Source organism: Oncorhynchus tshawytscha, linkage group LG31 (genome assembly GCF_018296145.1).
Source record: "Oncorhynchus tshawytscha isolate Ot180627B linkage group LG31, Otsh_v2.0, whole genome shotgun sequence".
NCBI lineage: Eukaryota > Metazoa > Chordata > Actinopteri > Salmoniformes > Salmonidae > Oncorhynchus > Oncorhynchus tshawytscha.
The window spans coordinates 2,759,088-2,781,679 of record NC_056459.1 but is presented as its reverse complement, the minus strand read 5'-3'; the positions used below and the strand labels follow the sequence as shown (position 1 = coordinate 2,781,679).

The 22,592-nt window shown below is 41.7% G+C and overlaps 1 protein-coding gene across 2 annotated transcripts; it reads right to left on the bottom strand.

Moving 5' to 3' along the window:
- Positions 1–210: 210 nt before the first annotated feature.
- Positions 211–15,898, bottom strand: clk2a (CDC-like kinase 2a). Of its 2 annotated transcripts, XM_024396160.2 has the most exons (13): positions 15,761–15,898; positions 14,441–14,628; positions 13,915–14,200; positions 13,002–13,092; positions 11,856–11,922; positions 10,508–10,624; positions 9,417–9,583; positions 6,187–6,281; positions 5,600–5,729; positions 2,580–2,662; positions 1,953–2,032; positions 1,564–1,654; positions 211–1,334 (listed from the first exon to the last, which is right to left on the bottom strand). In XM_024396160.2, exons 2-13 carry the CDS (start codon positions 14,626–14,628, stop codon positions 1,146–1,148), a joined length of 1,584 nt encoding a protein of 527 aa, XP_024251928.1. In that variant the 5' UTR covers positions 15,761–15,898; the 3' UTR covers positions 211–1,145. The 2 variants fall into 2 exon arrangements, with proteins under 2 accessions (XP_024251928.1, XP_024251929.1); XM_024396161.2 differs by lacking the exons at positions 13,002–13,092; positions 14,441–14,628; positions 15,761–15,898 and having other exon boundaries at positions 13,915–14,048.
- Between the last annotated feature and the right edge of the window lie 6,694 nt (positions 15,899–22,592).

Here is a 22,592-nt window from a genome sequence, read left to right as displayed (position 1 = left end):
CAATAGGCCAGGGTTATTAAGGAGTTTCCTGACAGCCTGCTATATCTTATACCAACACTAGTTTTGCCAGACACACACAGAACTCCTCCTAAGGGCTACAGTCACAAGATAAATCAGGGATTCAAAGACACAGTCAAGCATCGAAGACAAAAAGCCTTCGCATAACTGCCAGAGGCCAAAGCTGACATTAACAGCACTATAAGCCCTGGCAAAGGAGGATTTAACTTTAATTCTAAACAATCATACATATATACAGTCTTACACATTTAAATCTCATACAAAAAGTACTGTACAGGGAGATGACCAGCAGCAGCGTCTCATAATAAATACTGTAAACTGTGCTGCTGTGTGCATGTGGCATTGGGATGCCACACATGACTACTATGACCCTGTGGGTACGTGCGCTCTCAGACCACAAGCCTGAGCCTATCAAAAAGTATAAAAGGCAGTTTGCGTTGTGTGTGGGTCAGTTCCCCAGACAAGATGACCAGCTGCGAAAACACGTCTAGGCGCGAGTACTATTTTTACATTAATATGGCAGCATAATCCCTCTCCTCGAAAGCATTATGTAACAGAAATAAATATAGCAATAGGAGAGGCCTATATAAACAATGTGGTGTGTCAATCACTCATTGACAAAAGATGTCATCCAGTTGGCTAATATTAGTCCAGATCGATGGTTTCCAAATAAATAGTGCTCTTTAAATGGAAGAACTAACCACGTTACAATGCCCCTCTTCGCCAATTGTCTGACATCAAACGAAAGGGTCACAATATTTGATTACGTAGCGAGGGTCCCTCTTGCTCTCACTAGTGTTCCACTTAAACGGACCTAGACCAGACCGGTCCTTTTCTTTACATGCGGAAGACTGGAGCTGGGTAGTTTAAGGTTGGGCAAAAAAAAGAAAAAAAACTCTAATCTCGTCATGTCTTCTGTTGGGAGTAGAAGCCGAGAGGACTAAGAGGACTGTCCTTTTCTGAAGTTCTTCTAGCTGCCAGCATGAGCCCCTCTCCTGGCTGTGGAGGTGGGGCAGTATAGTAAGCAGGAGAGAACAGGTTCATGCTGTGATATGACCGCTTAAGGTGGTGTATCTGTCTGCTCCACCTTAAATCCCTCTATCCTTAAGGAGTATGGAGGCCCTGGGTCACCGGCTGATGTCGCGGTTGCCCTCCCAGCTCTTCCCCCCCACTGCATCGCCTGCTGTCCCTGATTCGAAGAACGGGTGTCTGAGGGAGTTGGCCAGAACCAGGCGCTTAGTGGGCTCATACTCCAGCATGCTCTCAATCAGGTCAAACAGCTGATGGTGCTCCTCAGCCTCCGACAACAGGTATCTCTGAGAGAGAGAGAGACAGAGAGAGAGGGTATACAGAGATGTGATTAGCACAACAATGAAAATCAGGAACCGTTGATACTAGAGTCGGGGTTAGGGTTAATTTGTCTAAAGAGAGGATGATTTTAGAAATTCCTGGTTAATCCGATGAGAGGGTGAATGAGAGATAGAGGTCAAGGAAGATAAAGTAGTGGGGTGCTACACAAGGAGTGAAAAGGAGCTGCTCTCTTACCCGTAAGGGTTTGCAGTTCTCCCTCACGTATCTCCCAGCTGATGAGCTCTCGTCCCAGTCCAGACGGCCGCGGTAAAAATATTTCTGCTTCCTGAGTTGAGAAATTGTCAAAGATTGAGGCGTGGCATACAGAAATAAAAATCCTCTGAAGAACAGTTTGTGTGTGCACGTGCATGCAGGGGCAGCACCCTGGAAAGAGTTGCCACGGGGTTCGACGCAAGACATAATGACAAACATCGCTAACAAAAAGGCCCTTTAAAATGTGGCATGGACCAAACTTCACTTTGATGCTCTGCGTCAACAACTAGACGTTATAGGGGTGTGTGTTGGATTGCTTTTTGACCTGCAACTAACTACACAGATGCACCTGGTCGTGTGTGAGCTCTGACCTTGTCTTGCGTATCATCCTGGAGGGCACTGGCCCCAGTATTCTCTCCATCATAGCCAGATGCTCCCTGTTATCATGAGTCTGAGGGAGGGATGAACAAACAAGATAGCCATAGTGAATCTTAATTTCATCCCCATTTCTCATTCAATGTATAAAATAGCCATAAAAGTAGATTGTGGATATCAGCGATGCAAACAGACCATTATCAGAGTGCGCACCTATCTTGAAACAATTTTAATAAATACTGAGTAAAGTGTGGCTGAAGTTGAGAGCTTTGAATAGAATGTGTGAGCTAGCATCTATGGTGTTAGAAGCACAGCCAAGCAAAACTCAGAACACGGAGGACAACCTCAACCAAGGGTTGATCCTCAATAGGATTAGCAGCTGTCTCTCCCTGCTGCTCTCTCCGGCTCAACATGTGCATGTTTTCGTGCACGTGTGCAAATGTATTTGTGGGTACACATGTTGGTGTGATACTGGTCCGACTCCGGGCTGACCAATCCGAGTGACCAGGCAGCAAGCTATTCTGGGCTTTGTTCAGTCCTTCCTGTCAACCTGAATCGACCAATCTAGGAAGGCAGCTGTCGCCATAGACAGAAATGGGTTGGGAAGTGAAGTGGGGTTTTACCTGGAACAGGGTGAAGCCTAGGTAGTACTCGAACAGGATGCAACCGATGCTCCACACGTCACATGGCTGGCTCCAGCCCAGCTCTGCAGGACAAAACACATAATGGGTGGAAAGTAACATTTCTCGGGGTGGTTCCCCGGAGACAGATTAAGCCTAATGCTGGATTAAAAAGTATTTAAATTGAGATTCTCCATTTAGCTCGTCTTTTAGTCTAGGACTAGGCTTAATCTGTGTCCAGGAAATGGCCCCTTATTATTCAACACATATTGAATTGGTGTAGGCTGGTGGAACCTAATAAAACAGCAGGAAAAGCTCCATTTAAGACACTAGCCTCACTCTTGCGCCAGTGCTTTGATTTATCAAAAGCAACAACTCAAATTACAACACAGCAGCTTTCTGCCTAAACATTGTCCGTCACTTCACAACTAGCACTTTGGATCAAGAGGGTGAGTGTGCAGCTTGAGTTTCTTTAGATAGAACAAGGGAGGCCTTACACAAGCCACATAACATGGCCAAGGGTAAGCGTACACCTTGAGCTTTTAAAATGACGTGAAAAGACAAATCAACCCTGCTCAAAGCACACTCAACTAATTCTCTCATGCACTACTGAGCGAGGTTAAGCCGATCAACTGCACTTAGTGTCTGACTGAGTTGTTCAGTGTCTACCTGCTGGAACAGAACTGGCAGGGTATGGCAGTTCAATACGACTGCCAAGGAACACCACCCCCCGTTTTAGAATAGCCCTCCTCACCCAACCAGACAGACTATAGCAGTTCATATTGCCAACGTAGTAGCTACACCAGCCTTAGTTTAGAATAGTCCTCATTTGGGCTGTGGCGGTCATGAAATTGTCAAGCAAATATAACTGCCAGTCACAGTAATTTGACCATTAATTAACAAAACACATTTGGCATCTCCTGGCTTCCAAACATTGCCTACAAGCCACTGATGCTGACCTTTAGAACATCAACATTAAACAGTCTAAAAATAGAAATAGACATTTTCTTCATATCATGCTTCTTTAGATTGGTCTAAAATAAATAATTGATTTATTGGGAAGGTGTAGGCTATATTACATAGCCTAATATAGCCTACACCTTCCCAATAAATCATTTATTTATTTTAGACCAATCTAAAGAAGCATGATATGAAGAAAATGTCTATTTCAGAAGAACAGAATAGCATACTCTTAGTTGTCCATGTTAAGCCCGGATCTGGTTATGCCATATGGCTGTGGGCTACACTAGTTCATTTAGCAGACATGATTTGATTAAAATTCCATGGCATTATTTTATAATACGAAGAATACAATTGAACATAACGGAATTAAATTTAATATTTTCTCCAAAACAATTTGAGTGCACACATGCGGCTATTCTATGTTTAGCGGTTAACAAAGAAATAGGTACTCCTATATGCTTAATTTAGAGTTATCCATGTAACTTTAGTTGTGACAAAATGTTGGGCTATATGTTTAGATTTTTAATACACTAAAGCTGCATGAGAATAATGATTTGAAAAAAGTCACGAAAAGGCACTAGCTCGGCTTTGTTTATTGCGCAGGCTGTACACACTTCATCAGTCTCTCATTCACAATGTGACAAGCACTTGATAATACCTTTAAAACATTACAATACATTCACAGATTTCACAACACACTGTGTGCTCTCAGGCCCCTACTCCACCACATATATTCAGTACTAAATCCATGTGTATTTATAGTGCGTATGTAATCGTGTGTGTCTGTGCCAATGTTTGCATTGCTGTTCCATAAGGTGTTTTTAATCAGTTTTTTAAATCTAATTTTACTGCATGTGGAATAGAGTTCCATGTAGTCATGGCTCTATGTAGTACTGTGCGCCTTCCATAGTCTGTTCTGGACTTGGGGACTGAAGAGACCTCGTGGCATGTCTGCGGGGTATGCATGGGTGTCCAAGCTATGTGCCAGTAGTTTAGACAGACAGCTCAGTGCATTCAACATGTCAATACCTTTCATAAATACAAGTAGTGATGAAGTCAATCTCTCCTCCACTTTGAGCCAGGAGAGATTGACATACATATTATTAATATTAGCTCTGTGTACATCCAATGGCCAGCCGTACTGCCCTGTTCTGAGCCAACTGCAAATTTCTTAAGTCCTTTTTTGTGGCACCTGACCACACGACTGAACAGTAGTCAAGGTGTGACAAAACTTGGGCCTGTAGGACCTGCCTTGTTGATAGTGTTAAGGCAGAGCATCACATTACTATAGACAGACTTCTCCCCATCTTAGCTACTACTGCATCAATATGTTTTGACCATGACATTTAATCATTATCATGTGATGGGTGAATAATAGCCTATTCTTAATTTAACATTTTCTTTACATACACTAAATAATATACAGTGCATTCAGAAAGTATTCAGAAGTGGCCGGAATACTTTCTGAATAGACTGTGTGTGAAATTTGTTTTGATTTAGAATGACCCATTATCATGGATTGGTCTCGAAAAAATATGTCATCTATGCACTTAATTAGCGAATTGAGCACACTTTTCCCGTGGTTCATTTTCATGCCAGCCAGGTAGGCTATACTCCTGTTGCTTCTCTTTACGATGTGCTTAATATTAGGAAAGTTGAATAATAAATATAGTAAGCCTTGCCTAGAAAGCTGATGGGACCCTCTTCTTAAGAGGCCATCACATAGCCTATAAAAATGTTGCACAACATGAGCTCTCATGAAGTGTTTGATTACATTTTTGAAAACATTTGCATTGATGTCAGAGTGATTAGAGGGACAATAGAGAGTGCTGAGTACCAGGCAGTTAGCAAGTTTGGTAGGCTACTAATGACCATCGGCAGCATCAGAGCTTGGAGAAGCCTAATTATCGTGACTAAATGGTCATGTGGAATTTGACTGCCGTCGTGAATCGTGACCACCGGTGTGGCCGTAACGCGGTCACTGTAACAGCACTAGTCCTCATCCAATTGATCAGCCAACTGGCCTGAAGGAACGGAGTCCGAAGTGTTAGGTCACTCACCTAGTATGACTTCTGGGGCGCGGTAGTGCCGTGTGGAGACGATGGTGCTGTGGTGCTCGTGGTCAAATGTGGCACTGCCAAAGTCCACCACCCGTACATCCGTGCTCTTCACGGTCCGCTCTTCGCGCTTCTGTAGGGAGGAAGGTGAAAAGGACATGGTTTAAAAACAGAAAACATCCTATAAATAAATAAAAGTTTACACTATCACTGAACTAATTTCAAACCTCATGAAACAAGTAAAAGGTAAACTTTTAGAAAGGGCCAGTGAGTGATGCCTTGATTACTCCATTTCTGATATCTAGTAACCTTGACATTAACCATACCTGTATCCAAACAGAAAATGCTTCATTTGTTTTGCTCTGGTACATTTAGGCCAATTCATCACCTGCACTTGAGGCCTGCTATGACACTCAGGATGCATCCCAAATGGTACCCTTTAACCTATAAAGTAGACTACTTTTGACCAGGCACTGGTTAAAAGTAGTGCACTATTAGGAAATAGGGTGCCATTTGGGATGCAGCCTTGGTGAACGCAAAACAGACTCTGAAGAAAGCTCATTATCCTGAGGCATGACTTCTCGTCTCACCTTCTCTACGTTATAGGTCATGGTGAAGTCGGAATTGACAAACAGGATGTTTTCTGGCTTCAGGTCTGTGTGTGTCAGCTTGGTATCATGAAGAACTGCGAGGAGAAAATCCCAGTTAATATCCTAACAAACGAGACATCCACATTCGATGGTGGTGAATGAAAAGAGCACTCCTCTTCTGACAGGTGTTTGAACCAACAATGCCCTCATGTGGCTAAAGGCTTCTTCTTGTAAACAACGGTGGCCTTTTATTCCAAACTCTCAGTCTCAAGGGGAGATCTATATAGGGGTTGTTGGAGTGAGACTTACAGTGCATTCGGAAAGTATACAGACCTCGTCCGTTTTCCACATTGTTACGTCACAGCCTTATTCTAAAATGTATTAAATAAAAAAATTATTAAAAAAAAATAATACCTTCTACATACAGTACCAATCAAAAGTTGACACCTACTCATTCCATGGCTTTTCTTTAAATATACTATTTTCGACATTGTAGAAAAATAGTGAAGACATCAAAATTATGAACACGTTATGTCGTAACCAAAAAGAAAAGTTATCAAAATCGATTTTATGTTTGAGATTCTTCAAAGTAGCCACCCTTTGCCCCGATGACAGCTTTGTACTCTTGGCATTCTCTCAACCAGCTTCACCTGGAATGCTTTTTCCAACTCTTGAAGGAGTTCCCACATATGCTGAGCACTTGTTGGCTGCTTTTCCTTTTCCAACTCATCTCAATTTGGTTGGGGTCAGGGGATTGTGGAGGCCAGATCTGATGCAGCATGCCATCACTCTCCTTGGTCAAATAGCACTTACACTAACTGGGAGGTGTGTTGAGTCATTGTCCTGTTGAAAAACACATGATTGTCCCACTAAGCCCAAAACCAGATGGGATAGCGCATCACTGCAGAATGCTGTGGTAGCCATCCTGGTTAAGTGTGCCTTGAATTCTAAATAAAATCACAGACAGTGTCACCAGCAAAGCACCCCTACACCATCTCCATGCTTCACGGTGGGAACCACACATGCAGAGATCAGGGGCCATTCATCTACTCTGCGTCTCCAAAAGACATGGTGATTGGAACCAAAAATCTCAAATTTGAACTAGTCAGACCAAGGGACAGATTTCCACCAGTCTAATGGCCATTGCTTGCATTTCTTGGTCCAAGCATCTCTTCTTATTGATGTCCTTTAATTAGTGGTTTATTTGCAGCACTCCGACAATGAAGCCCGCTCTTGCCATAATATGGACTTGTTGTTTTACCTAATAGAGTTACCTTCTGTATACCACCCCTACCTTGTCACAACACAACTGATTAGCTCAAACGTATTGAGGAAAGAAATACCACAAATTAACAAGGCACACCTGTGAATTGAAATGCATTCCAGGTGACCAGCTCATGAAGCTGGTTGAGAGAATGCCAAGAGTGTGCAACGCTGTCATCAAGGCAGCTACTTTGAAGAATCTCAAATAAAACATTTTGATTTGTTTAACACTTTTTTGGTTACTACATGATTCCATGTGTCATTTCATAGCTGACATCACTATTATTCTACAATGTAGAAAAGTCAAAATAAAGAAAAATCCTTGAATGAGTATGTGTCCAAACTTTTGAGTGGTACTGTAACTATTCCACCCCTTTGCTATGGGACTCGTAATTGAGCTCAAGTGCATCCTGTTTCCATTGATCATCCTTGAGACGTTTCTACAACTTGATTGGAGTCCACACACCTGTCTAGATAAGGTCCCACAGTTGACAGAGCAAAAACCAAGCCATGAGGTCGAAGGAATTGTCCACAGAGCTACGAGAGAGATTTGTGCCTCGACACAATCCTGAGGTTGCCAAAAAAAAAAAAACTGGCAAAAAAATGTCTGCAGCATTGAAGGACACCAAGAACAGTGGCCTCAATCATTCTTAAATGGAAGAAGTTTGGACCCACCAAGACTCTTCCTAGAACTCAACTGGCTGCCCAGCCAAACAGAGGAATCGGGGGAGAAGGGCCTTGGTCAGGGAGGTGACCAAGGCCTTCAGTGACCATCCAATGGTCACTGAAGGAGCTACAGCATTCCTCTGTGGAGATGTTCGAACCTTCCAGAAGGTCAACCATCTGTGCAGCACTCCACCAATCGGGCCTTTATGGTAAAGTGGCCAGACAGAAGCCACTCCTCAGTAAAAGGCATGAGAGCCAACAAGTTTCTCTGGTCTGATGAAACCAAGATTTAACTATTTGGCTTGAATGCCAAGCATCACGTCTGGATGAAACCTGGCACCATCCCTATGGTGAAGCATGGTGGGCCAGCATCATGTTGTAGGGATGTTTTTCAGTGGTAGAGACTGGGAGACTAGTCAGGATCAAGGGAAAAATGAACAGAGTAAAGTACAGCGAGATCCTTGATGAAAACCTGCTCCAGAGCGCTCAGGACCTCAGACTGGGGCAAAGATTCACCTTCCAACAGGACAACAGCCCTAAGCACACAGCCAAGACAATGCAGGCATGGCTTCGGGACAAGTCTCAATGTCCTTGAGTGGCCCAGCCAGAGCCCGGTCTTGAACCCGATCAAATATCTCTGGTGCAACCTGAAAATAGCTGTGCAGTGATGCTCCCCACCCCACCTGACAGAGCTTGAGAGGATCTGCAGAGAAAAGTGGAAGAAGCTCCCCAAATACAGGTGTGTCAAGCTTGTAGCGTCATACCCAAGAAGACGAGACTGAAATCGCAGCCAAAGGTGCTTCAACAAAGTACTGAGTAAAAGGGTCTGAATACTTATGCAAATGTAATAGTTTACTAAAAAGTGTAATACATTTGCAAACATTTCTAAAAACCTGTTATGCTTTGTCATTATGTGGTATTGTGTGTAGATTGAGGGGGGATTTTTTTTCTTCAGAATAAGGCTGTAATGTAACAAAATGTGGAAAAGTAAATGGGGTCTGAATACTTTGCAAATCCACTGTATGACCAGTTGACGGTAGGTCATGTTGAAATTGTTGAAGTGAATGTGTTCTTGATAAGTCATTTGGTTAAATAAAAGGCCATTCAAACAAGACAGTAGCGTAATATTGTAGTGCACGTACACTTGACAGCCAGGCTGTTTTAATAACAATTATGACTAGTAGTATCATAGCATCTGAGTGTACTTATGTCAGGCCGGTAATGTGAAAGAACATGCCCTCAACGACTTAGCGGGTTAAAATAAAAAAATATATAAAATATATATATATAAATAAACTTACACTTGACAGACAGGCATAGTTGGTAGGCCATGTGTCGGACCTGGGCGATGGAGTAAGGCAGGTAGTTGTTCTCCTTGAGGAAGTCAAAGGTGCTGAGGGCCAGCAACTCAAAGGAGATACACATGTGTCCGTGGTAGTCGAACCAGTCATACATCTGCACACACAGGCTGGGAGTAAAAGAGGAGTTTCATATTAAATAACACTAAAAGTTAACATAATCGAACAACAACGAAATGATACAGGATCGAGACAGGGCATTTTTTCTGATCAAAAGAGGGCTTAGATGGTGGGTATGGAAATGGGCATGTTCAGCACTGCTTGATTTGAGAACATTTTAGAGGCCCCACCAATGTTTTACATTGGTAAGCCAATTTCCTGCAATTTTACAAACTTCTCCATGGAGCCGAGACAAGAAAATGTTGCCGTTTTAAAGCAAATTTCCTGCAATTCAAAGCATTTTGCCATGGCTAATGCTTTGATCTTTTGCTCATACATGCTAAATTCATTGATTTGGGAATTTAATTCTCCCCAACTGGCTAGCTTTTATTTTGGTGATTGTTGGTGGTCAAAGATGACATTACTTAAAAATATATAGGTCCGTTATCTTTGACATACTTTATATGTCAAAGAGGGCCCTATGGTGTTTAGGTATTTTTCTGAAAACAGCATTGTTGGTTAATTAAGGGCTTGAGCATGTTTGGGATGCTCTGGATCGATCGCATGTTCCAGTTCCTGCCAATATCCAACAAGTTAACGTAGCCATTGAAGAAGAGTGGGACAACATTCCACAGGCCACAATCAACAGCCAAGATCAACTCTATGTGAAGGAGATGTATCGCGCTGCATGAGGCAAATGATGGTCACACCAGATACTGACTGGTCTTCTAATCCACACCTCTACTTTTTTCACTTACCAGATGCATATGTTTTCCTACTAATGTGAAATCGATAGTTTAGGGCCTAATGAAATGTACATTTACCCATTTCCTTATATGAACTGGTTCTCAGTAAAATCTTAAATTGTTGAATATATATGTCCCTTCACTGGTAACGAACAATACACCAGTGGTCAAAGTAGTAGGTATACTCACTGTTGGTTTTCCGGGTCTTTCTCATTGATTCTCTCCAGCACATTGATCTCCAGACGAGCTGCTTCCTTGTATTTCTCCACATTTTTTATGATCTTCAGAGCAACAGTGGCTCCTCCCCTGTAAAACACAATGAATGAGAAAGATAAACGGTTAAGGTAAGGCTACAGGTATGGACATCCCAAGGATCCCTCATTGTACCTAAGGTTAGTGCTGTCAGACAAAGATTTTTGAATATTCCTCAGGCTTTTCCTCTGACATACACTCCACCACTGGTACCACCCTATATTAGAGCAAAAGTCTGAAGATATACCCTACCTCAGTGGATTTAGCAATAAAGGCTAGCCTAACAAATGTTTTAGGCACATTGACAGCTTGCAAAGACCCACTAACTAGCGTGTTGCACAGAGCATGTTACACAAGCAAATAGAATATCAAAAACTTGCACTTATATTAAGAAACAAAGTGGAAAACTAGGGTTTGGAAAAATCTGTTGACTGCATGCTGTTCTTTGGTCAATGCACGCAGAGTGAATCTCTAGCACTAGGAACTGCCTGCTTGAGTGACAGGGGGCGGGACTACATGTGTGTGGGGGATTGAGAAGTGGCAAGGAGAGAGAGGGAACACCGTCAACTGAGCAATAAATCAAAAGTATTGCGCATGTCAATGTCACAATTTAGGTGCAGTCCTAACACACAATACATTAGGGAATACCTTATGGCGCAAAGCTCTTATTGCCTGAAGTGAGTCTTGTTAGAGGTTAATCTACATTAACCAAGAGTGCTGTTGCTTGGAAACCTGGTGTCACATGTTTGGTAGCTAAAATAAGACTGACGGATACACTTAAGATTGCTTTTGAAACCTGCTTTTTCAATCTCTAAACATGATAAATTTGTCCAATTCTATAACTATGAAAGTCCACCTTATTTCCATAGAAGAAAACAATTGTGATGTGTAAATTCTTGCCTTTTCATGTTGATTATGCAACATCTTATGTTCCCATAATGACGTTTATTTATTTATCACATTTAAGTTCAAACTCACATCATGCTCCAGGGAGCCCAGGCAGGGACATTAGCATGGCACACATTTGCATGGGGTATAATTGCCCAGCCAGCTAAACTCAGAGCCACACCACTCATCCATAATTACATGGGAGGGTGATATAGGCAGAGGCTGTGTCCCAAATGGCACCGAATTTCCTTTATAGTGCACTACTTTTGAACAGGACCCACAGGGCTATGATCAAAAGTAGTACACTAGATTAGCTAATAGGCTGCCATTTGGGACACAGTCAGAGTTTACACAGAGGTCTATATCTCTAGCAGTTATTTTTAATGCAGATACATACCGGCGATGGTCAATACATTGCATCACCCTCCCAAAGGTGCCTTCCCCCAGAGTGCTGACAATCTCATCTGGAAGACAGAGAGCGAGAGAAGGAGAAAGCGGGAAAGAAGGGAAGAGAAGAATTAGACATGTGGACAGGAGCAGGGAAACCAAGGCAAAAAAGTTAGGCGTTTCAATGCTAGCGCCCATTCCCCTTTTCAGGTTGTGGACAAATGTCTATAATTTTTTTTAAATTTTTTTTTTTTACTTTTCCACAGTCCTAGATAACCTATGATAATTGGGGTCCACATTCTAACAGGGGGGGAAAAAGATGAGGGAGTAAATTTGAGTGCCCCCCCAGCAGCTTATAGGAAGGAAAACAAAAGTATATTCCCTACAGATGTGGTGGTGTGCCTATTTTAGGGCAAGGGAGTGTGAGGAATGCATTTGGTTTTACTGGTTAACCTATGTAATTAAAAAGACACACTCAAGCTAAACTTTTCCTGAAATAAATGTGAATGTGTAGACTTAGGGGGTTCCAAACGGGAATCAGTGAGAAAGTTAGAAAGTGGTAAAACTATGTTAATTGTGTGGGTGTTATGAGATCATGATAACTGGTTTTTGTCATGCTCTTAAATTTACTATGAAGTGTAGCATTAAAAAGAATAACTGTCAAAGGAAAAAATTGCAACACTTGCAGACAACTTAAGTTGTAGAGGCCCAATGAATGTTTACTAGATACACATGCTAGTTGAGGGAAAGGGCTAGATATGAGGGATTGGAAAAAATATTTAAAAACGTTCATAATTGCTTTGCCTAATTAAATGCATTAAAAAAAAACAATTGTAGATCTGGACTTGAATTTAAACTAAAGCGCAAGAGATGATTAAGAAGTTGAGGAAATGCGGTGGTAGGAGAAGATATTTTTTTGTTTGTTGAATATCTCCAATATAAAAACATACCACAGCTAGATATCTTCAACACAACGAGCAATATTTATCTAAAACCGCTATCCTCAACATTGTGTGCAATCCACCCTGCTTTTTGAGCTAGAGCGAACAACATTCTACCATGGCATCATCATCAGGCACTCCCCTGTCAGTGAATGCTCTATGGTTTTAAATACTCATATGGAGAAGGGTTACGATAGAGTAGTGGCAGTGAGTACATCTCTCTTGCAGGACGTCCCCACTCCGACAGATCAGGTGCCCTTCCTCGTCGTCCCTCACACTCAGTGCCCGCGTCCGGCTGTCGCTCCGCTGTTTGCAGCCCCCACGGCATCAGCAGGTCACGACACGACCGACAGGGGGACAGGGGGTTTTCAGGGGCAGCCGTAGCCACGGCGATGGAAGGCGGCACAGGTAGAGGAGGGAGGAGGAGGGTGGTGTTGTAGTTGACGTAGTGGTTGTGGTGGTCATTGGGCGATTCGTATGACACCACGTGAGGAAATATATAACGATAGGGATATAGTGCAAGGGAACAAGTCAAAGATCACATTTCGTCCTCTGCTTCTCTCCCCCTCTACCTTTTAACTCGTGCTGCTTACAAATAAGGAAGCAACCTGCATATCCATTCATGAATAAAAAGCCAATTCATAAAAGAGCAAAAATATCTACAAATTATAATATTGCTCACTTAAAATTAAGCAGAGTACTTCCCAGAAGACAAATAAACTGAGAATGATAAGGAAATGAAGCAGAAATAGTTTGAGATTAAAATCAGTGATACATCCCAACCTATGGTCACCTCTCATTCATGTCTACTTAATGCAGAAGGATAAAATGTGGCTGATGCTTTATCCACAATGTCTCACTACACAACTCATTTTATGAAAAGACTGTAAGGCACATTTGGATTTAATTACTAAAACAAAAAAAAACTAAAATCCTGCTGACAAAAACAAAACAAAAAAGATTGTACTACTTACCAAGTCCAGGAGCTGTGGACAAGAGAAGGTTAAAGAGAAGTAGAGAGAAAGACATGAGGGAGAGAAAGAAGAGAAAGACATGAGGGAGAGAGAGAAGAGAAAGATAGAAAGAGTAGGAGGGTTAAAGGACAAGCTCGGGCCGGGCTGTACTCACCGACGAGGATGGGCTATAGGACCTGGTTCTACGCCGCCTTCGTTTGTGCTTACGCCTGCTGCCCTTCCTTCGGTATGACTCCTCCTGTTCCCTCTCACGACCCCGCCGGTAGTCGCACATGCTCGGTGATAAGTCAGGTGCGTAGTAACTATCGACTGCTGCCCCTCCATGTTCCCTTTCCCTGTTTCCGCGATCTCGGTCTCGTTCGTGGCTCTGGTCCAGGCGCCGATAGCCCTCACAGTAGCGTCGGTCGTACGGCCTGCGGTCTGTTGAGCGATTATTGTAGCTGCAAAAGTGGGCCAACACAATGGGTTAGAGCAATGCTGTCTGACCATTTAAGAAGACACATTGCTTAAACTCCGGTTACACATTATTAAATGAATGCCATACAGGTAGATTAATCTACTGAGATTTCAAGACTATGAAAACATTTCTACCAGATAAAGTATCATACAGTACAAAAGCTATCATACCAAATCATTAAGTATGCAAGTGAACAAATATAATACAACCATAGAAAACACACCTCCTAGAGCGAGCATAGCTTCCCTCCTGTCTGTTTCCCCGCCCCCTTCGGTCTTTGTCCCTTTCCCGGTCACTGCTAGAGGAAAAAGAGGGCGATCTGCGGTGCCTCTGCTTGCGTCCTCTGTCTCGGTCTTGATAGCTGCTCCGGCTGGCCAGTTCTGAGGACGGGTACCGTCTTGAGTGTGGCATCTGTGACCAGACAAGAGTTGTTACTTGGTATTCTCATTGCAGTTGGTGAGGGGTTGGATTACACTCAGAAAGGAGGGTGGGATACATAAACAGCTGCATTGTGGGGAAAAGGAAGAAAAGTAGCCAACGCAAACCTGGTGAGGAACAGGTGGTGGGGTGGTATACAATTAAACAGGACTTGCATTTGTACATTTGAAGGCTTTGAAACAAACTATATTGTGGCGGCAGGTAGCGTTGGGCCAGTAACCGAAAGGCTTCTAGATCAAATCCCCGAACTGACAAGGTATAAAATCTGTCGTTCTGCCCCTGAACAAGGCAGTTAACACACTGTTCCTAGACCGTCATTGTAAATAAGAATTTGTTCTTAACTGGCTTGCCTAGTTAAACAAATGTTAAATAAAAATACTGGTGGTTAGGCAGTATTCACGATCACAAGTGTTAAGCCAGTCAACTGTCAAGAGTCCAGAAATGTTAGCCTACTGCACTCAATAACAAAAACGTAGCTAGGTTGGGATGGCCTTAGAATAACAACAGTAGCTAAGAAAAACGTTAGCTGACGTACCTGGTTGATGTTACCTGGCTAAATGCAAATGTTAGATAAGTAACTTAATGACGTAGGTTAATCACTGATAGTTTAACTAAATATGATAACTAAAAAAAGACATGGGATGACAAATGTGTAGCTTGACAACTAAGTCAGTTCGCTAGCCATCATGACAACAAATGGCAATGTGTTGACTCAGAACAAATATAGCTAACTACGACGTCAGAATTCAGTCGCGTTAGCTGCATAACGAACACTATGCTAAATTCGCTACTGAACGATGACCTGATATTTCGCAGAAATGCTCCCATTTCACACGAACTGCTTTCGCGAAGAATGACAAATTGTCATTTTTGTCGAAATAAATAACTGTTTGGCTATTTCTGAAAATATGCCGCTAACGTTAGCTAATAGCTACCTAGCTCCCTAATGCTAGCTAATTTTGACCGCCATCTTACTAGCTACTTGTTAGCTAGCTACTTGTTAGCTTTGATTCTAACTGACTGTACTTTGACTCGCATTGATTACCTTGTCATTGAAACCCGAATACAATTACATGCACACGTGTATTTACAATGTATTGTTTACCGTTTTAGCAGCCAGGCCTGTGTGTTTATCCCACAGGAAATCCGTGTTGGCAATTGCTCGTTTTGGCTTCCCTTCTCACTATTGGAATCCTATCTATATCTGTTGCTAGCTATGTAGCCTCATACGAACCATCACGGTCTCGCGAGCTTACGTCTGTTTTCCGACAGAACGTAAAGCTCGCGAGATCATGATGGTTAGTAAAAAACGCTACTAGCGCTCATCCTCTGCCTTGCAACTTTTAAAAACATGTCGGGTAAAAAATAATGTTTCTTTACAGGACAATATTTTTTTCAGATCAGATCTACAGGACCGCAAATTGCGAAATTTGCCTCTAAATGGGTAAGGGAAACATTTTAAATTAAACAGTAACATACAAAACACAAAAGACAGAACAGACAGGCAGGTTACATAGACATTACAAAGAGGATAATTAAATCAAAACATATCCACATTATATAAAATCAAATACAGACATTTATCGAATACATGAGACATTTTGTTTTGCATACGTTTCAATAATTCTAAATAATTTGTCAAAATCTGTAAAAATTAAGGCTTTTTCTTCATAAATTTAGATATGATTTTTTCCCTAATAAAAAAAAGATTAATGACATACTGACATTCAATTGTTCAGTCAGTGTAAAATAATATGTCAAACTTAGATATTTCAATGGTTGTATGCATTTTGCTTCCAAGATATAGCATCACATCTGTCCAGAACAGCTCACAACACAAACAATTATGAAATAAGTGTTCAATAGATTGTTTCTAGTTCACAAAAACTGCATTCACTGTAACATCAGGAATATATTTAGAAATCAAGCTATTACACGGATAGAATCTATGGATAATCTTAAAGGAGATCTCCTTTACTTTGTTGGTCACCGTACATTTCTGTGGAGTGAGACAAGCACGGCGCCAGTTCACGTCAAACCACAAAGCCCAACTAAATATGGCAGAAGGAATTGATTTCCTGTAGTAAATATCCCTTTAGAAACGATTGTTAAATTTCTTATCTACACTGAACAACAATATAAACGCAACATTTGAGTTACTGAGTTACAGTTCATATAAGGAAATCAGTCAATTTAAATCAATTAATGAGGGCATAATCTATGTATTTCACATGACTGGTTACAGATACCTTCAACAAAATGGTAGGGGCATGGATCAGAAAACCAGTCAGTATCTGGTGTGACCATTATTTGCCTCATGAAGCGTGACACTTCTTCTTCACATATAGATGATCAGGCTGTTGATTGTGCAATGTTGTCCCACTGCTCTTCAATGGCTGTGCGAAGTTGCTGGATATTGGCGGGAACTGTAACATGCTGTCATACACTTCGACCCAGAGCATCCCAAACATGCTCAATAGGTAACATATCTGGTGAGAATGCAGGCGATGGAAGAACTGGGACGTTATCAGCTTCCAGGACTTGTGTACAGATCATTGTGACATGGGGCCGTGCATTATCATATTGAAACATGATGTGATGGCAGCAATGGACTGCCACGAAAATGGGCCTCAGGATCTCGTCATGTTATCTCTGTGCATTCTAATTGCCATAGATAAAATGCAATTGTGTTTGTTGTCTGTAGCTTATGCCTGCCCATACCATAACCCCACCCCCACCATGGAGGACTCTGTTCACATAGTTGACATCAGCAAACCACTCCCCTACACGACACCATACACGTTCTCTGCAGGTGAAGTAGCCGGATGTGGAGGTCCTGGGTTGGCGTGGTTACATGTGGTCTGCAGTTGTGATGCCGGTTAGACATACTGCCAAATTCTCTAAAACTACGTGGGAGGCGGCTTATGGTAGAGAAATTAACATTAAATTATTTCGCAACAGCTCTGGTGGACATTCCTGCAGTCTGCATGCCAAATGCACGCTCCCTCAAAACTTGAGACATCTGTGGCATTGCGTTGTGTGACAAAACTGCACATTTTAGAGTGACCTTTTATTGTTCCCAGCACAAGGTTTAATGATCATGCTGTTTTTGTTTTATCAGCTTCTTGATATGCGTATGGGACATTTCTGGGATTCACATTTAAACATTTACATTTAAATGTTGCAAGCAGTAGGCATTTACAATTAAATGTAGAGTTGAGCTTATAGTTTTAAAGTATTCGGCAATCATAATTTGTGGCAATAAAGAAAGTTTGCAAACTCCAAGTGGGCTGTCATGTGCCTTTTCAAGTCCGGGCTCTGGCTGGGCCATTCAAGGACATTCAGAGACTTGTCACGAAGCCACTCCTGCGTTGTCTTGACTGTGTGCTTAGGGTCGTTGTCCTGTTGGAAGGTGAACCTTCAGTCTGAGGTTGTGAGCGATCCGGAGCAGGTTTACATCAAGGATCTCTCTGTACTTTGCTCCGTTCATCTTTCCCTCGATCCTGACTAGTCTCCCAGTCCCTGCTGCTGAAAAACATCCCCACAGCATGATGCTGCCACCACCATGCTTTATGTAGGGATGGTGCCAGATGTGATGCTTGGCATTCAGTCCAAAAAGTTCAGACTAAAGAATTTGGTTTTCGTGTTCTGAGAGTCCTTCAGGTGCCTTTAGGCAAAGGAGGAGTGGCTTCTGTCTGGTATGCACCATCAACTGTGGGACCTTTATATAGACAGGTGTTTGCCTTTCCAAATCATGTCCAATCAATTGAATAAACCACAGGTGTACTCCAAGTTGTAGAAAAATATGTTCTCATGTTCTGAGCAAGGAACTTAAACGTTAGCTTTCTTACATGGCACATATTGCTATTTTACTTTCTTTTCCAACACTTTGTTTTTGCATTATTTAAACCAAATTGAACATGTTTCATTATTTATTTGAGGCTAAATTGATTTTATTGATATATTATATTAAGTTAAAATAAGTGTTCATTCAGTATTGTTGTAATTGTCATTATTACAAATACATTTTTAAAAATCGGCTTTTTTTGGGTCCTCCAATAATCGGTATTGGTATCGGCGTTGAAAAATCATAATCGGTCGACCTCTAGTTTTAATGACTCCAACCTAAGTGTATGTAAACTTCCGACTTCAACTGTATGTCCGTTAAGTTTATGGGGGGTCAATTAAGGAAGACATCCTCTTCTGCAAACCACTGGAAACAAGGACAATTCCACCTGGATATGTTTATTTTTGAACCATTCCATTGTAGATTTTGCTTTATGTTTTGGATCATTGTCTTGTTGGAAGACAAATCTCCGTCCCAGTCTCAGGTCTTTTGCAGACTCCATCAGGTTTTCTTCCAGAATGGTCCTGTATTTGGCTCCATCCATCTTCCCATCAATTTTAACCATCTTCCCTGTCCCTGCTGAAGAAAAGCAGGCCCAAACCATGATGCTGCCACCACCATGTTTGACAGTGGGGATGGTGTGTTCAGGGTGATGAGCTGTGTTGCTTTTACGCCAAACATAACGTTTTGCATTGTTGCCAAAAAGTTCAATTTTGGTTTCATCTGACCAGAGCACCTTCTTCCACATGCTTGGTGTGTCTCCCAGGTGGCTTGTGGCAAACTTTAAACAACACTTTTTATGGATATCTTTAAGAAATGGCTTTCTTCTTGCCACTCTTCCATAAAGGCCAGATTTGTGCAATATACGACTGATTGTTGTCCTATGGACAGAGTCTCCCACCTCAGCTGTAGATCTCTGCAGTTCATCCAGAGTGATCATGGGCCTCTTGGCTGCATCTCTGATCAGTCTTCTCCTTGTATGAGCTGAAAGTTTAGAGGGACGGCCAGGTCTTGGTAGATTTGCAGTGGTCTGATACTCCTTCCATTTCAATATTACCGCTTGCACAGTGCTCCTTGGGATGTTTAAAGCTTGGGAAATCTTTTTGTATCCAAATCCGGCTTTAAACTTCTTCACAACAGTATCTCGGACCTGCCTGGTGTGTTCCTTGTTCTTCATGATGCTCTCTGCGCTTTTAACGGACCTCTGAGACTATCACAGTGCAGGTGCATTTATACGGAGACTTGATTACACACAGGTGGATTGTATTTATCATCATTAGTCATTTAGGTCAACATTGGATCATTCAGAGATCCTCACTGAACTTCTGGAGAGAGTTTGCAGCACTGAAAGTAAAGGGGCTGAATAATTTTGCACGCCCAATTTTTCCGTTTTTGATTTGTTAAAAAAGTTTGAAATATCCAATAAATGTCGTTCCACTTCATGATTGTGTCCCACTTGTTGTTGATTCTTCACAAAAAAATACAGTTTTATATCTTTATGTTTGAAGCCTGAAATGTGGCAAAGGGTCGCAAAGTTCAAGGGGGCCGAATACTTTCGCAAGGCACTGTATCATGCCGCATTTTGGTCCTCCGATCCTTCTCGCCTCTCCTCTTCAGATGAAGAGGAGGATGACCGTGACATTATTATTATTTGTGCCCTGGTCCTAAATGAGCTCTTTGTCACTTCCCATAAGCCAGGTTGTGACAAAAGCTCACACTTATGTTTAATAAATTTATCGTATAGTGTGTGTGGCAAGCTTACAATAATGTCAAAAAACAACATTTGAGAGTGTGTTGATACTGGTGCTAGATGGGGTACGCAGGTGGAGGTTGAATGTTTGAAGAGGTACAGGACTATAAAGTTTGGGAACCACTGCTGTAAAGCATTCAATTTAGCCTTCTCATTAAGATCAAGATGCTCAATCTCCATGATATCAGAGAGCTCAGTTACCTCACACCTTAAAAGGAAGCTGCTCCCCATAAGTAATACAGGCTGTACAGTTTTAAAATGTCAGTTCCCAATATTTCCCATATTCTCTGTTAGAGGTAGCTAAATTCCAATAAACAGAATTTATATTCTTTAAACATTTTAAATCATGCAATAACAATTAATTATTAAATTTCTAATAACCATCAGTGGGAACTTCTCATCACTGCACATTTTTACAGTCAGCCCTTATGATCCGTCTGGACTGCAGTATTTTTACCACTACCGTGTTGGAAACGCATCCTACCAGGCAGTTGTCACATCTATTTTCTATGCAAACTTTCTAAATGTCTTCAACAAAATAAATGGACAAGTTAATGGAAACATACCTACTGAAACAACCCCACTCTTCCAGCCGCAGCCAGACAAAAGACTTACTGTACTGTCGTGGAAATTCATGTATACTGAGAGACACATTGTCATTTCTTCAAACAGTCATCTTTATTTAATATCTATTAATTATTGCAATAATGAAGCAGTCGACCGCACACGAAGGTGTGTTGCCGAGTGCTTAACCTTTACAGACAATGCAGAGTTCTTATATAGCTGACACTAAAATTGCTTAGTCATGGCTGGTTCTATCCCTCCCATGCTGATCGGGTGGGGGGCACTACAAGCCACCTTGGGTTCATCTCCTGGTTATCTGCATGGGATGTTGTTTTTACTCCCAACCCGGCTTAGTTTCCCAGATGCAAGGATGAAGATGAGACAATGAGGGATGGTTCTAAACACTTCCAGGCTATCTCCATCTTGGGTCACACACACCACATATTGTCTATGGAATGCCAGCTGTAGGTTATCACCAAGTCACTGTCAGCTCAAGCGATCTCTCGCAAAACCCATTTCTTGACAATACGCCCAGACTAACTGGAGGAAGCTAGAGTGGAAACCATCCCTTTACAGAAACACAGCATTAACAGAACAGAAATGTCTTACTATTTGTTAAGTATATAAATCGTTAACTATTAATATCAAACAAATCAGGTAAATACGTAATTTCTCTCTCACAACTGTCTTTGTTCAGACCTCCACAACTGCTTGATGGTTTAATACATTTACAAAACATTTTCTTTGGCAACATTTAAGGAAAATGTGAGAATATAGTTTAACGAAATATTATTTGGGGCAGAATAAATTAGGAATGCTGAAAAGGACATTTCAATATTTTTTTATTTAACCAGGAGACAATACTTCAGAATTCATTTATTTAAGCACAATTTAAGAATCGTAATATGAACAAAAACCTCTGCATGGTTTAAAATACAACAACAAGACCATCTCCTACAGTATATTCCTAAATTTACTTCAGGGGTGAAGCTGGAAGAAGATGTAAGGGCATTCATAAGTTTTCCCTACACTCGATCACAGCGACAATTTAGGATTCTTGACGACCTTTTCACACCAAGCTCACATTTATAATCCCACGGCAGTTCTGTACCAGCTCTGATGCGCCTGAAAAACACAGAGACAATATTATGATCAATATACAGAAGTGCATATTAGAATGCACATGCTTTAGTCCCCCTGGGCATTTGTTATAGAGCCACAGACATGAGCAGAACCCATATTAATCCTGGCTTCGCCTCTCAAAAGACCAACCATTAGCACAAGCAATATATAATATCCCATGAGTCATAACAGAAGGTCACAATCTTGCTGGTGAAGAAGGCCACCCAGGGAAATCGAAGGTCATGTGTGTCCACAAAAACATTCTGCGCAAACAGGTTTGGGTGGCAGCTATGCTGTAGGGAGAAAGACACAGTGGATGTGAGCTTCATGACAATTTTTATCCCCATTCATGACGAGTAGGAGGATGAAATTGGAGGATGAAATTCGTTGTTTAGTCCTGCCCTTTATTGTAACCTGGGTAAGATGCTGAGTTGACGGATCTCTGAGAAGTATGGGTATAGGGCAAATCATACAGTCGGCATACTATCCAACACGATACCCTCTGATTATTCCTCCTCATGACTCACATTGAGGTAGCGATCCACATTCCCCTCCAGATTTGCGTCGATGATCAAAGAAATGCCTTGTGGCGTTTGAGGCCTGCTTGTCATTTCCTTCTGCTGTACCATCCTGCAGGTCAGAAGACTTGGCGTC

Excerpts from the sequence above, each read along its gene's own strand:
- clk2a (XM_024396160.2), bottom strand. The coding sequence starts at position 14,628 with ATGCCACACTCAAGACGGTACCCGTCCTCAGAACTGGCCAGCCGGAGC. Across the intron at positions 11,923-13,001 it reads GGACGTCCTGCAAGAGAGAT|ATGAGATTGTCAGCACTCTG; the intron begins GTACTCACTGCC and ends TCTGTCTTCCAG. Across the intron at positions 2,663-5,599 it reads CGCCCCAGAAGTCATACTAG|AGCTGGGCTGGAGCCAGCCA; the intron begins GTGAGTGACCTA and ends TTTGTCCTGCAG.